The sequence below is a fragment of the Sander lucioperca genome, chromosome 5 (assembly GCF_008315115.2).
Source record: "Sander lucioperca isolate FBNREF2018 chromosome 5, SLUC_FBN_1.2, whole genome shotgun sequence".
NCBI classification, from domain to species: domain Eukaryota; kingdom Metazoa; phylum Chordata; class Actinopteri; order Perciformes; family Percidae; genus Sander; species Sander lucioperca.
The window spans coordinates 7,893,185-7,905,817 of NC_050177.1; the positions used below are offsets into that span (position 1 = coordinate 7,893,185).

The 12,633-nt window shown below is 39.6% G+C and overlaps 1 protein-coding gene across 1 annotated transcript; it reads left to right on the forward strand.

The window, feature by feature from the left end:
- The first annotated feature begins 3,131 nt into the window (after nucleotides 1-3,131).
- Nucleotides 3,132-9,935, forward strand: LOC116047595 (extracellular calcium-sensing receptor-like). Its single transcript, XM_031296483.1, has 9 exons — nucleotides 3,132-3,379; nucleotides 3,586-3,880; nucleotides 4,017-4,103; nucleotides 5,074-5,343; nucleotides 5,691-5,900; nucleotides 5,987-6,262; nucleotides 7,950-8,174; nucleotides 8,267-8,390; nucleotides 9,022-9,935. The coding sequence occupies exons 1-9, from the start codon at nucleotides 3,132-3,134 to the stop codon at nucleotides 9,933-9,935; spliced, it is 2,649 nt and encodes an 882-aa protein (XP_031152343.1).
- The last annotated feature ends 2,698 nt before the right edge of the window (nucleotides 9,936-12,633 follow it).

The window sequence follows — 12,633 nt, forward strand, 5'->3', positions numbered from 1 at the left end:
GCCGCTCCGTGTTTTTTTTAGGGGGGAATACACTTAAAGACGTGACATGACCTGTCCTCTGGAGGACATAGCCACACCACCGCCGCTCTGTGGATTGTTATTGGGATGATTATCACAGAAGCCTGTCTGAATACACTCACCGGAGGGCAGCTAGCAGCTAACAGCTACTACCGCACTACTGTTTTTTTTAGGGGGGAATACACTTCAAGACGTGACATGACCTGTCCTCTGGAGGACATAGCCACACCACCGCCACTCCGTGGATTGTTATTGGGATGATTATCACAGAAGCCTGTCTGAATACACTCACCGGAGGGCAGCTAGCAGCTAACAGCTACTACCGCACTACTGTTTGTTTTAGGGGGGAATACACTTCAAGACGTGACATGACCTGTCCTCTGGAGGACATAGCCACACCACCTCCGCTCCGTGGATTGTTATTGGGATGATTATCACAGAAGCCTGTCTGAATACACTCACTGGACGGCAGCTAGCAGCTAATGTATGAAGGTAAATATGGTGCAAAAAGGGAGAGCTTGTAGAATACAATGTGAGAACTTGCAGAACAAAAAATCTGAAATTGTATGTTAAAATTTGCACTTGTAAAAATTTAATTTGCACTTGTAAAAGTAAAATTTGCACTTGTAAAAAATATTCACACACGTGATCTGAATGTGAAGTCACAGAAAAAATATTCACAAATGTGTAGATTGATATTTACATGAACACAATGACAGCTGCAAACTTATAATGCAACATTTACTCGTATACTTTTTTTTTACTCTGGTTCATTTTCCATCACAACCACAACTCAGTGATTACAACCTCTCGAATCTGTCACTGCAACTTCACATATGTGCTCTCTCGCATCACAAAGTGGCCAATCTGCGCACCTCGACTTTCACAACACTCTTGACGATACATTTGGTGCAAAACTAATTTGTACCTGTGGACTTAGGCTGTGGAGCTCTGAGCTAACAGAACGGGAAAAGCAGGGTTTCTATCGCCAGATGAGGGACAACTCTGTCTGGCTTATTTATGTAGCATGGAAACTTGGTGGAATAGCATGCTAGCGTTAGCTAACTAGCAGCCAGCCCGCTTCTAAATAAATACCTTTTAATTATCTAAACACTTTTTAACAGTCAAACTAAAACACTGGCGGTGAGCTCCACGGCCTGCAGCCGCAGACGGACCGTCATCAGTGGGTAACAGGTGCCAAGTTTCGCATCCCTGCCGAGAATTGCATCCACTAGGGAAAATAATGATTTTATAAGGCAAAGTACTGTTTAAAAACTAGGCAATAGTAAATCTCTTTGTCATGTTCATCAATAATGATTAGGATTTTAGAAGGTTTAGAGACATCAATGTTTTATCATACTCTGTAGTAGCATTTCCTTGCTACCTAGATGCAATTTTCGGCAGCAATGAATTCTGCAGAAATTATTGTTTCTGCCCAAGCGGGTGCAATTCTTAGCAGGGATGCACAACATCAGCAAAGCAAGCTCTGGTCATGGCCGGGGGATGGGCCGCTGCTACCGGATGTGGGGCTCTCCGTGTCCCGCTGGAGCTCCGACTGCAGGTCGAGGTCAGCAGCGAAGCTTTCTGGCAAAAGCAGTGTTACTACGCTGGTCGATCCCCACTGATGACGGTCCGTCTGCGGCTGCAGGCCGTGGAGCTCAGCGCCAGTGTTTTAGTTTGACTGTTAAAAATGTTTAGACAATTAAAAGGTATTTATTTAGAAGCGGGCTGGCTGCTAGTTAGCTAACGCTAGCATGCTATTCCACCAAGTTTCCATGCTACATAAATAAGCCGGACAGAGTTGTCCCTCATCTGGCGATAGAAACCCTGCTTTTCCCGTTCTGTTAGCTCAGAGCTCCACAGCCTAAGTCCACAGGTACAAATTAGTTTTGCACCAAATTTATCGTCAAGAAGTGTTGTGAAAGTCGAGGTGCGCAGATTCGCCACTTTGTGATGCGAGAGAGCACATATGTGAAGTTGCAGTGACAGATTCGAGAGGTTGTAATCACTGAGTTGTGGTTGTGATGGAAAATGAACCAGAGTAAAAAAAAAAGTATACGAGTAAATGTTGCATTATACGTTTGCAGCTGTCATTGTGTTCATGTAAATATCAATCTACACATTTGTGAATATTTTTTCTGTAACTTCACATTCAGAATACAGGTGTGTGAACATTTTCTACAAGTGCAAATTTTATTTCTACAAGTGCAAATTAAATTTTTACAAGTGCAAATTTTAACATACAAGTTCAGATTTTTTGTTCTGCAAGTTCTCACATTGTATTCTACAAGCTCTCCCTTTTTGCACCATATTTACCTTCATACTAATGGCTAACGTCTATTAGCTAGCAGGGCAAGCTAGCTACCGGCAGGATTGAGACAGCGACCAGGGTAGGTGAAGTTAAACTATGTCTGAGTTTAAAACACATCTTGTTGACACGTAAGGGCCCTGTTCATGTGGCACAGACATATTCATTGCATTTTGTGTCTGTTAAGAGGCACAAAGGCACTCTAAAACTTGCCCCGACAACTGCCGTTTTAGCTAGAAAGTACTCGTGTAGCTATAGCGATCAAGATTAACGTAAAAATTGGCCGGAATTCTCCTTTAAACGCCGGTGGATTTATGAGGACTATGGTTAACTGCTCTTCAGATCTCTGTAAGGTAAATCCAGACAGCTAGCTAGACTATCTGTCCAATCTGAGTTTTCTGTTGCACAACTAAAACAACTTTTGAACGTAGGATGCCAATGAATGGTAAGAACACAGTGTGGCTGCAGGAAACAACTAAACACACTTGGTGGGTACAGGGCCGGAGGCCCAAGAAATCAGGGAATCCCTAAACCAGAGTATTTTAACCTCAATATATTTCTAAAGTGTTAAAAAAAAAAATCATCATTCCATGAACTTCCTAATTCCTTACCTGATTATTATTATAATAATTATATTATAATTCTAGTGGTATGTCCTGCCCACACTGCTGGCTGTGTCCTGATAGGTGGTGTGAAAGATTAAACAATGACGAAATGGACTTGAAGAGGATTTCAAAAACCTGCATATAAAATAAAGTAACCATGCATCAAGATTAGAGACAGGGGTGAAGGGAGGAGAGAAGTTATGGGGGCATTTTATGACACATACTTACTCTTTAGAGTCTATCCGATCTTGCTTTTGTTCTCTACTTCTTTTTTCTTCTCTGTGTCTTCCGCTCTTTCCTCATCTTGTAAATTACGGAGACAGTTTCACCTGAATGGGTTGCACAAGGCTGGTGACGTGGTTCTGGGTGGGCTGTTTGAGGTCCACTACACCTCAGTCTTCCCTGAGTGGACATTCACTTCAGAGCCAGAACAGCCTACCTGCAAAGGGTGAGTTTCACACACATGCATAAGACATGCAGATATGTGTCATGCATTGTAATATGGTTAATCAGATGTTGAGATGTATTAAGTTTAAATTGCAGCTCTAAAAAAGACATATTAATACAGGATGTTTTGATAATGTGGATATGATGGTTGTATACTCGTGTTCTCACAATATTTATAGTGGTTAATAGAGACATTTTGTCTTTTAGCTTTGACACTCAAGGGTTCAGGCATACCATGACGATGGTCTTTGCTGTTGATGAGATCAACAGTAACTCCAATCTGCTACCCAATTTGACTCTGGGATACAGTCTTTATGATAACTGTGGTGCACTTGTTATTGGATTTCGTGCTGCTTTGGCACTCGCCAGTGGTCAAGAAGAGCAGTTCCTGCTTCAGGAAAACTGTTTTGGGACCCCTCCAGTCCTCGGGATTGTGGGTGATTCCTACTCAACATTTACTATTGCCACCTCCAATGTGCTAGGTTTATTCAGATTGCCCATGGTGAGCTTATATTTATTCTGTGCTTTTTATAGGCTGGTTAAGAATTAAGATGGGTCAAATATTTTAAATGGGTCTATTGACCTATTGATTTAGATACTGTACACTGCCTGTGCGCATATTGTCTGTCTCATTTCAGGTGAGTCATTTTGCCACATGTTCCTGTCTGAGTGATCGGCAACGGTTTCCATCCTTCTTTAGAACAATCCCAAGTGACGCTTTCCAGGTGAAATTATTAGCAAAAATAATAACTTTAATGTTTTAAAGGGAGTACAGCAAACTTGATAATATGATGGTCAAGATGATGATTAATAATTGTATTTCAGTTTATTTCCATACATGAAAGAAACAATTATTTCCCACAATTTGCCATGGTAGCTGACCGAAAAAGGAATAGGCTGATGCCAAGGCTTATTTTTGCCTATCCTATAATCCAACAAAACTAAATGAAACTAAATACTTGAATACAATCCTAGTAATTTTACAATTTAATCAAATTACTTCATAACCCGTAATTATTTAGATTTTAAAGCTTTTTTGAAACTCAACAGAGACGTACACATTTTCAACTCATCATTTAGTGCATTCCATAATTTAACCCCCAAAACTGAAACACATCTATATTTTACATTAGTCCTCACTTTACCAGTTTCAAAGCTAGAGAACCGTCTTAAATCATAATTACCTTCTCTTAAATAAGAATAAAAAAATGAATACAGACAGGAAGGCCATTGTTCACAACTCAAAAAGTATTTCCAAAGTTTTTAAATATACAACATCTGGAAATTTTAAGATCCCGGAACTTATATTAATAAAAAAAAATATTAGTTAATTCATAATAACAAGCTTTATATATTATTCTAATCGCTCTTCTGAAGTTTAATTAGGATCTATATTTGTTTTCATATGCATTTCCCTATATTTCTGCACAGTATGACATATATGGCATTACAAGTAAACAATACAATATATGCAGACATCCCTTACTTTATAAAGAACAGCAATAGATTTAGATAATTTCCTTTGAATATAATCTATATGTGGCTTCCAACAGCGTTTATACTCTATAATCAAAATAAGTCTCCACAATAAAACAAAGTCCCATATTAGGCCATAAGGAAATGCATGCTTTGTGGATAGTTAATGAAAAAAGATAGATTGAGATGATAATGCAGAATATTCTCTTATCTACTCAGGTGCGTGCTATGATTCAGATTCTAAAACACTTCGGCTGGACTTGGGTTGGCCTTCTGGTCAGTGATGATGACTATGGACTCCATGTGGCTCGATCCTTCCAATCTGATCTGGTTCAGGCTGGTGGAGGTTGTTTGGCCTACGCAGAGGTTTTGCCCTGGGGCAATGACCCAGCAGAACTTAGGAGGATTGTGGATGTGATGAAGAAATCAACAGCTCGCGTGGTCATGGTGTTTGCACATGAGATCCACATTTATAAACTGATGGAGGAGGTTGGGTTCAAATTACAAAATCATTAATGAATCTATGTTTTGACTGTAAACTAAGAAATGTTGAAACAGTTCATGTTTTGTTGTGTCTACATTTGTGTCCTCAGAGTTAGAACCTAGCAGGTGCATAGATAATTAGCATAAAACATGAAAAATAAATAGGTACACCTTTACAAAAGGCATGAATTCCTTTTTTTCTCCCTGCTGCTGTAGCAAACTTAAAGACAAATGAAGTAAAGAATTGTATATATTATCACAGCATTATTGTACTCAATTAAGTGCATGTTACAAAGATTATATTTGTTTTTTTAGATGTCTGAAAGAATTTTGTTTTAAAATGCAATACACAGGTGGTGATGCAGAATGTGACAGGCTTACAGTGGATGGCCAGTGAAGCTTGGGCATCAGTTGATGTACTCCAGACGCCTGACTTCATGCCGTACCTGGGTGGCACACTGGGCATTGCCATCCGTCGAGGAGAAATAGCAGGGTTCAAGGACTTCCTTTTAAGAATACACCCTAATCAACACCATAACAACTACGGAAATAGTTTAGTGAGGGTTTATTCTTACAATCTGACTGGAAATTGCAGCAGTACATATTGTCATTATTTCTGTTAACACTCAATTTTCTTTACACATTTCAGGTAAATCAGTTTTGGGAAGACATATTTCAGTGTAAATTTGCACCACCTCCAGCCGGTTGGGTGGAGGCTGGGAGAGCACTATGCACTGGACAGGAGGTTCTACATAATGTGGAGAGTGAGTTGTTTGATGTTTCAAACCTGAGGCCAGAGTACAACGTGTACAAGGCTGTGTATGCCCTGGCGTATGCCATCGATGACATGCTGAGCTGTGTGCCAGGGAGAGGGCCTTTCAGTGGGCACAGCTGTGCTACTTTGCAAAGACTGGAGCCATGGCAGGTGTGATATCAGTTTATACTCCACCTGTTTGTTTCCAAATACAGCTGCTACACCTTAACGGACAATTCCGGCGCAAAACGAACCTAATGGTTAATAACACGTGTACGGAGTCGACCGTTCTCTGGGATATGTTTTCATGCTAATCAAATGTGTTTGTAGCTTGAAACAAGCTAGCGCGAACCACTGATTAGCTTACAACGCTTGTATTATTGTATTGTATTATGTATTATAACAAATCGCTATTTCTATACCATTAACTAGTGTTAATTTCGTCAGGCGAGACAAGACTAAATATGTTCGTCAACGACCTTTTTTTCCATGACTAAGACGAGACAATGATGAGACTGCGCCAATGTCCAAAAACGCTAAGACTAAATTAACATGCATTATTGTTGACGAAAAAACGAGACTAAAATGTTTTGCATAAAATAAAAACTACAATCATCTCTACTTTTTCATCACAGGGGTATCTCAGATTCCAACACCGAGACGTACTGTAGCTGCCGTTGTCTGAAAAACAACACATATGTTGCGTTCACTTGAAACTCGCCTCGCCAGCCTCGTGCTGCATTCAAAGTTTAACAAAAATTTGTTATTTAAAAAAAGACTAAAATGTTTTGACTAAAACTTGACTAAGATATATTGAGTTCTCTTTTGACTAAAACTTGACTAAAATGACGAGACTTTTAGTCGACTAAAACTTGAAAAAGATATGTGAATGACTAAATATGACTAAAACTAGGACATTTGGCACAAGACTAAGACTAAATTAAAAATAGGTGACAAAATTAACACTACCATTAACAAGGCTCAAAATAGCACCACGCTTCCACAGTAGCATAAGGAAAGGTCCCTACATGTAAATCGAAGCATTGAGAACTTTGTAGACAGTTTATTAAAAAGATAGTTTAGAAAGACATTAGCGTTCTCGTATACAGGCGGCCGCCATCTTGGGAATACAGTCATGAGCAGTCGAACGACGACCACCGTGCAACCAGTAACCACTAACAGCTCAAACACAGTGTTCGTGATTCGACTGCTCATGACTGTTTTCCAAGATGGCGCTCATATGTAAACATAAATGCTACTGTCTTTATAATCTATCTTTTTAATAAACTGTGTACACTTACAAAGTTCTCAATGCTTTGGTTTACATGCAGGGACCCTCATTATGCTACCGTTGAAGTGTGGTGCTATTTCGAGCCTTGTTAGTGGTATAAAATAGCGATTTACCATCTGCCCCAAAAGGTAGCGTTAGCAGCTAACCACTGGTTTGTGGTAGCTTGTTTAAAGCTAGAGATGCATTTGATTAGCATGAAAACATGTCCCAGAGAACGTTCGACTCGGTACACATATGTTATTAACCCCTAGGTTCATTTTGCGCAGGAATTGTCTTTTAAGGTACTATCTGAATGTAGTTTTTCAGTAGGAATGTTATTCAAAAACATTAAGTACTGGTTGCAGTGAAGTACATGTGGACTACAGGACCCTGTGATATCACTAACCATACCCATCAGTGATGCTGGGTGTGGTCAGAGGTGAAACAGACTTGAAACTTTCAACCAGAGAGGTGTTACTTGAATAAAGAATATTTTATAATTGATAGCTATTTCTGATCTGATACATATATGGATGGAGTTTGTTAAATCTTTGTTACGTCTGTTTTATTTCTCTCACACATTTGAAGCTGGTGTATTATTTGGATAAAGTTAATTTCACCACACCGTTTGGTGATCAAGTGACATTTGATGAGAATGGTGATGCCTTACCAATTTATGATGTCATGAACTGGCTGTGGCTCCCTGATGGAAAAGCAAAGATTCAGAATGTGGGTGAGGTTAAAGAGTCAGCCAAAGGAAAAGAACTCACACTTGATGAAGCTAAAATCTTCTGGAACTTTGAATCCAAACAGGTTACTTATGCTTGTTGATTTTGTTGATTTTTGTCCAGTAACAAATAACAGCATCAAATGGTGTAGATCAGTGATAACTCTTACCCATACAGCCACCCTGGTCAGTGTGCAGTGAGAGCTGTCCTCCAGGTACCCGCATGGCCAGAAAGAAGGGGGAACCCGAGTGCTGTTTTGACTGCATCCCTTGTTCTGAGGGAAAAATCAGCAACAAAACAGGTTGGTATTTATTTTAAAATACCCAGGGTTCAGTGGTGGAATGTAACTAAGTTAATTTACTCAAGTACTGTACTGAAGTATAAATCTGAAGTGCTTGTACTTTAATTGAGTCTTTTCTTTTCATGCCACTTTCTACTTCTACTCCACTACATTTCAGAGAGAAATATTGTACTTTTTACTCCACTACATTAATCTGACAGCTTTAGTTACTAGTTACTTTACAAATTAAGATTTTTGCACACAAAAAACATGTAGTTAATAAAATACGATGTTTTAATATACATTTAACTACCCAACAATATATAGGCCAACAGCTGAAATGATTAACCAATTAAACACATAGTTGATGAACAGAAATGTTTTAATCGTTTCCAGTTTCTAAAAAGTAAGGATTTTTCTGCATTGACTACTTTTACTTTATACTAAGTACACTTTTTCCAATGATACTTACATACTTTTACTTAAGTAACCTTTTCAATGCACTTTTATTTGTAACAGACTATTTTTGCATTGTGGTATTAGTACTTAAGTAAAGGATCTGAATACTTCTTCCACCACTGCCTAGGTTTCCCTATATATCCTTTTCATATAATGTAGATATTTATCTTAATGTTTGTTCTCTTCTTGTCAGACTCCATGGAGTGCACCAGTTGTCCAGAGGATTTCTGGTCGAGCCCCCAGCGTGACCACTGTGTTCCTAAGAAAACTGAGTTCCTCTCCTATCAAGAGCCTCTGGGTATCTGCTTGACAACCGCCTCATTGCTGGGCACATTTATCTGTGCTGTTGTCCTGGTAATATTCATCTATCATCGCAGTACACCCATGGTACGCGCTAACAATTCAGAACTGAGTTTCCTGCTTTTGGTGTCACTTAAGCTATGTTTCCTGTGTTCACTGCTTTTTATCGGCCGTCCAAGTCAGTGGACTTGCCAGCTAAGACATGCAGCATTTGGGATCAGCTTTGTACTTTGTGTGTCATGCATCCTGGTTAAAACCATGGTGGTTCTGGCAGTGTTCAAGGCCTCCCAGCCAGGAGGAGGAGCCAGCCTGAAGTGGTTTGGTGCTGTGCAGCAGAGAGGGACAGTTCTGGTTCTTACTTCTATTCAAGCAACAATTTGCACTGCCTGGCTTGTCTCCTTCTCACCAGTGCCTCATAAAAACACTCAATACTACAATGATAAGATAGTGTATGAATGTGTAGTCGGTTCTACAATTGGTTTTGCAGTGTTATTGGGTTACATTAGTTTACTTGCTATCCTCAGCTTCCTGTTAGCATTTCTGGCGAGGAATCTACCAGACAACTTCAATGAGGCCAAGCTCATCACTTTTAGCATGCTGATCTTCTGTGCTGTGTGGGTTGCCTTTGTTCCTGCTTATGTCAATTCTCCTGGCAAATATGCAGATGCAGTGGAGGTATTTGCCATCCTGGCCTCAAGTTTTGGCCTTTTAGTGGCACTGTTTGGACCCAAATGTTACATAATCCTGCTGAGACCTGAGAGAAACACAAAGAAAGCTATCATGGGTCGAGGTACCACAAAGTCATAAAGCAGCACTTATGATACTATCTGTACTTTACATCTACTTTTTATTGTTCTTTTAACTTCAGCAACTTAGGAAAGTTTTTTGACATGTAAGAAACAAGCAGAATGTAATGGAAAGAAATAAAGCTATCCAAGAACAAGTCTTCCATAATTATTGACTTTTTGCCTGATTATTTATTCTTTCCTGGGATTTTAAAAAGGAACAAAAAATGTGTTCAAGTAGGTAGTTGTACTACTGTCTGTCGACATAAAAATACTTTTATTCCACATGGCCTGGCACAAGTGTTTAACTCACTTAACTTTTTGATTACTGTAATTTTTACTGTTGAGAACTTAAACCAGCTGGGTTGTAAATAAAAGAAGTGTTAGTTATCTCCTTGTTACACTTAATGAAATTATGTTGTTGTTTCCCATAGTTTCCATTAGTTCCCTCTTATTAGAGGATAACTTTGGGATATCTACAGGGTATGCAGGCTGTTTTCTAAAGTAGTGTTAGTTTCCCCTTTGTAAGACTTAAGTAGCCACATGCATCTGTTTTGGTCTTATAATACATCCATAGGTTTACCGCTCCAGCGGAGAGGATGGCCCGTTCAGCCAGCAGTTAAATTTATAAGAATTTGTCAAAATTTCAAGATTCCCAGCAAACGATAACGAAGATAAACAGTTAGACTACAAACAGACAGCTTTTGTTTTAGCTTGTTTGTAAAAATTTGCTATTTGCAGAGTAGAGCTGTGTTTGCGTAAAACAGTGCGGTGGACAAGAGTGGACTGAGCAGACAGAGCCGATTGAAATATCACTTTCTACATGTTTATGCCTGTCTATACAGGTGAGTGCATTGATAAGTATTGACTTTTTACTCACAAAAGTTTTATTGTAGCCTACTTACAGTAATGAGACTAGCGTGAGTTGATCTGCCCAGCGGCCACTGGTAATCCTCTTTGTATCGTTCCCAGTCAGATACTGCGTGTTTTAATGCACACACATCTCGGCTCAGCTGTGTGTGTGGAGCGCAGGCATCGCTGTACAGAATCCCGGCATGTGAATAGAGATGCAAATACAGGGGCTGGGTTTGTGCTCTACCTGTGTAATGTTACCTGCTGTAAATGCTTGAAATGCTAAATAACAGAACGCATTTTTTCCTCTTCACATTTTCTGAATTCATGATTATTCTGCGGGCCAGACTAAACGCTTTGGCGGGCCGGATGTGGCCCGCGGGTCGCCAGTTGACGTTGGCTGACATAAACCCAGAGACAGGATCAGGCCAATACAGAGAGCAGATATCTCCATACCTCAACTATCTGGATTGGAATACTGTAGTTGTGTTTTCACAGGTTTATAGATTTTCACACTAAGACCACCCTTCTTCTATCGTTCGTCAGCCTTGTGTATCAGAGAGAGGATGCCCTTACGCAGTGGTCTTTGCTGAAATCCTGTTTAAGCCTTTTGTGTGGGCTGCTTGTACAATATATTCTGCATTCATTGTACCAAGCAAACCCTGGTCTGACAAATTACATTCATTAACCTGACCTATCGAGGAAACAAGGAATACAGTAGTTAGCCTGACTTGGTATTTTTTAATTTGAAAAAGTACTGTAGCAGAGTCTGATGGTTGTTAAACTCTCCTCTTGGCCTTTGACACCTGAATTGGATAGTTTGATTTGATCGATTTCATGGTTTTATTGTATGGCTGTCTTTTCATGTTTTTCCTCCTTACATGCATTTGTTGTGTTTAATACTACTCTCTATTGTTGTGCCTCTTTATACTACGTATTCTAACAGTGCTGTGGTCGAGCTGCTGTTAAGCTCGGTGCGTCCCATAGAGGCGCTAAAGGGTGCCTTTTGCGTCATTATTTGATGACTTGGGAATGAGAATGGGTTGCCCAAGCATGTCTTCACAGTGGGCTACCGTTGTGCCAAAAAATGATCATCCACCAAAAACTGATTGCTGTATACTCAACATAGAAACATGTTAGATGAACGCCCAGGCTTGTGGGCTCCCCAGCACTTTGTGTCACGATTGTGAGTTTCTGTTGTTAGTGTTTACTGTTTTATTTTGAAGTCTCTGTTTTTCTGCCTTGTCATGTCTTGTTTGACTTCCTGCTTTGTGTTTCCCGCCTTTGTGATTGTCTGCCCAGCCCTGATGTGTTACACCTGTTCCTTTCCCTTGTTTCACCTGTTCCTTGTTTAACCTTGTTACCCTGTGTATTTAGTCTCATTTCTCAATCCCAAGAATGCAAAGAACGGACTTGTGTTCTTGGGAAGAACATTCTTGCTGGTTGTACCTGGAGGAATGAACTCGCAAGTTCAGAAGCACACAAAACGCTGATGACAGTTTGAGATGATGCGTTCTTCCTATTATTGCGCAACACCCCCAGCACAGAGGCTACCTGCAGTGCTCCAAAATAACAGCTAGAAATAAAAACCACAACAATATAATCACTTTGTATTTAAACAAGCTCCAGATAAGAAAACCTCATAAATTTACAACTATTGCAATAATATTGAAAAATAAAACGTATTGAGCTTTCATTTTTTTTGTTTATGGTTTAGTTCAAACACCCCTTACTTATTCAAAAGAGTGGAACGCGATCCCTACTATTATTAATATATCAGTTTAAGTCAGTTTAAATAAAAAAAAAAAGGCCTATGCACTGGCGTGTCGTAGGCATCCCTATTAGTGTTATGTGGAATTATCATTTCT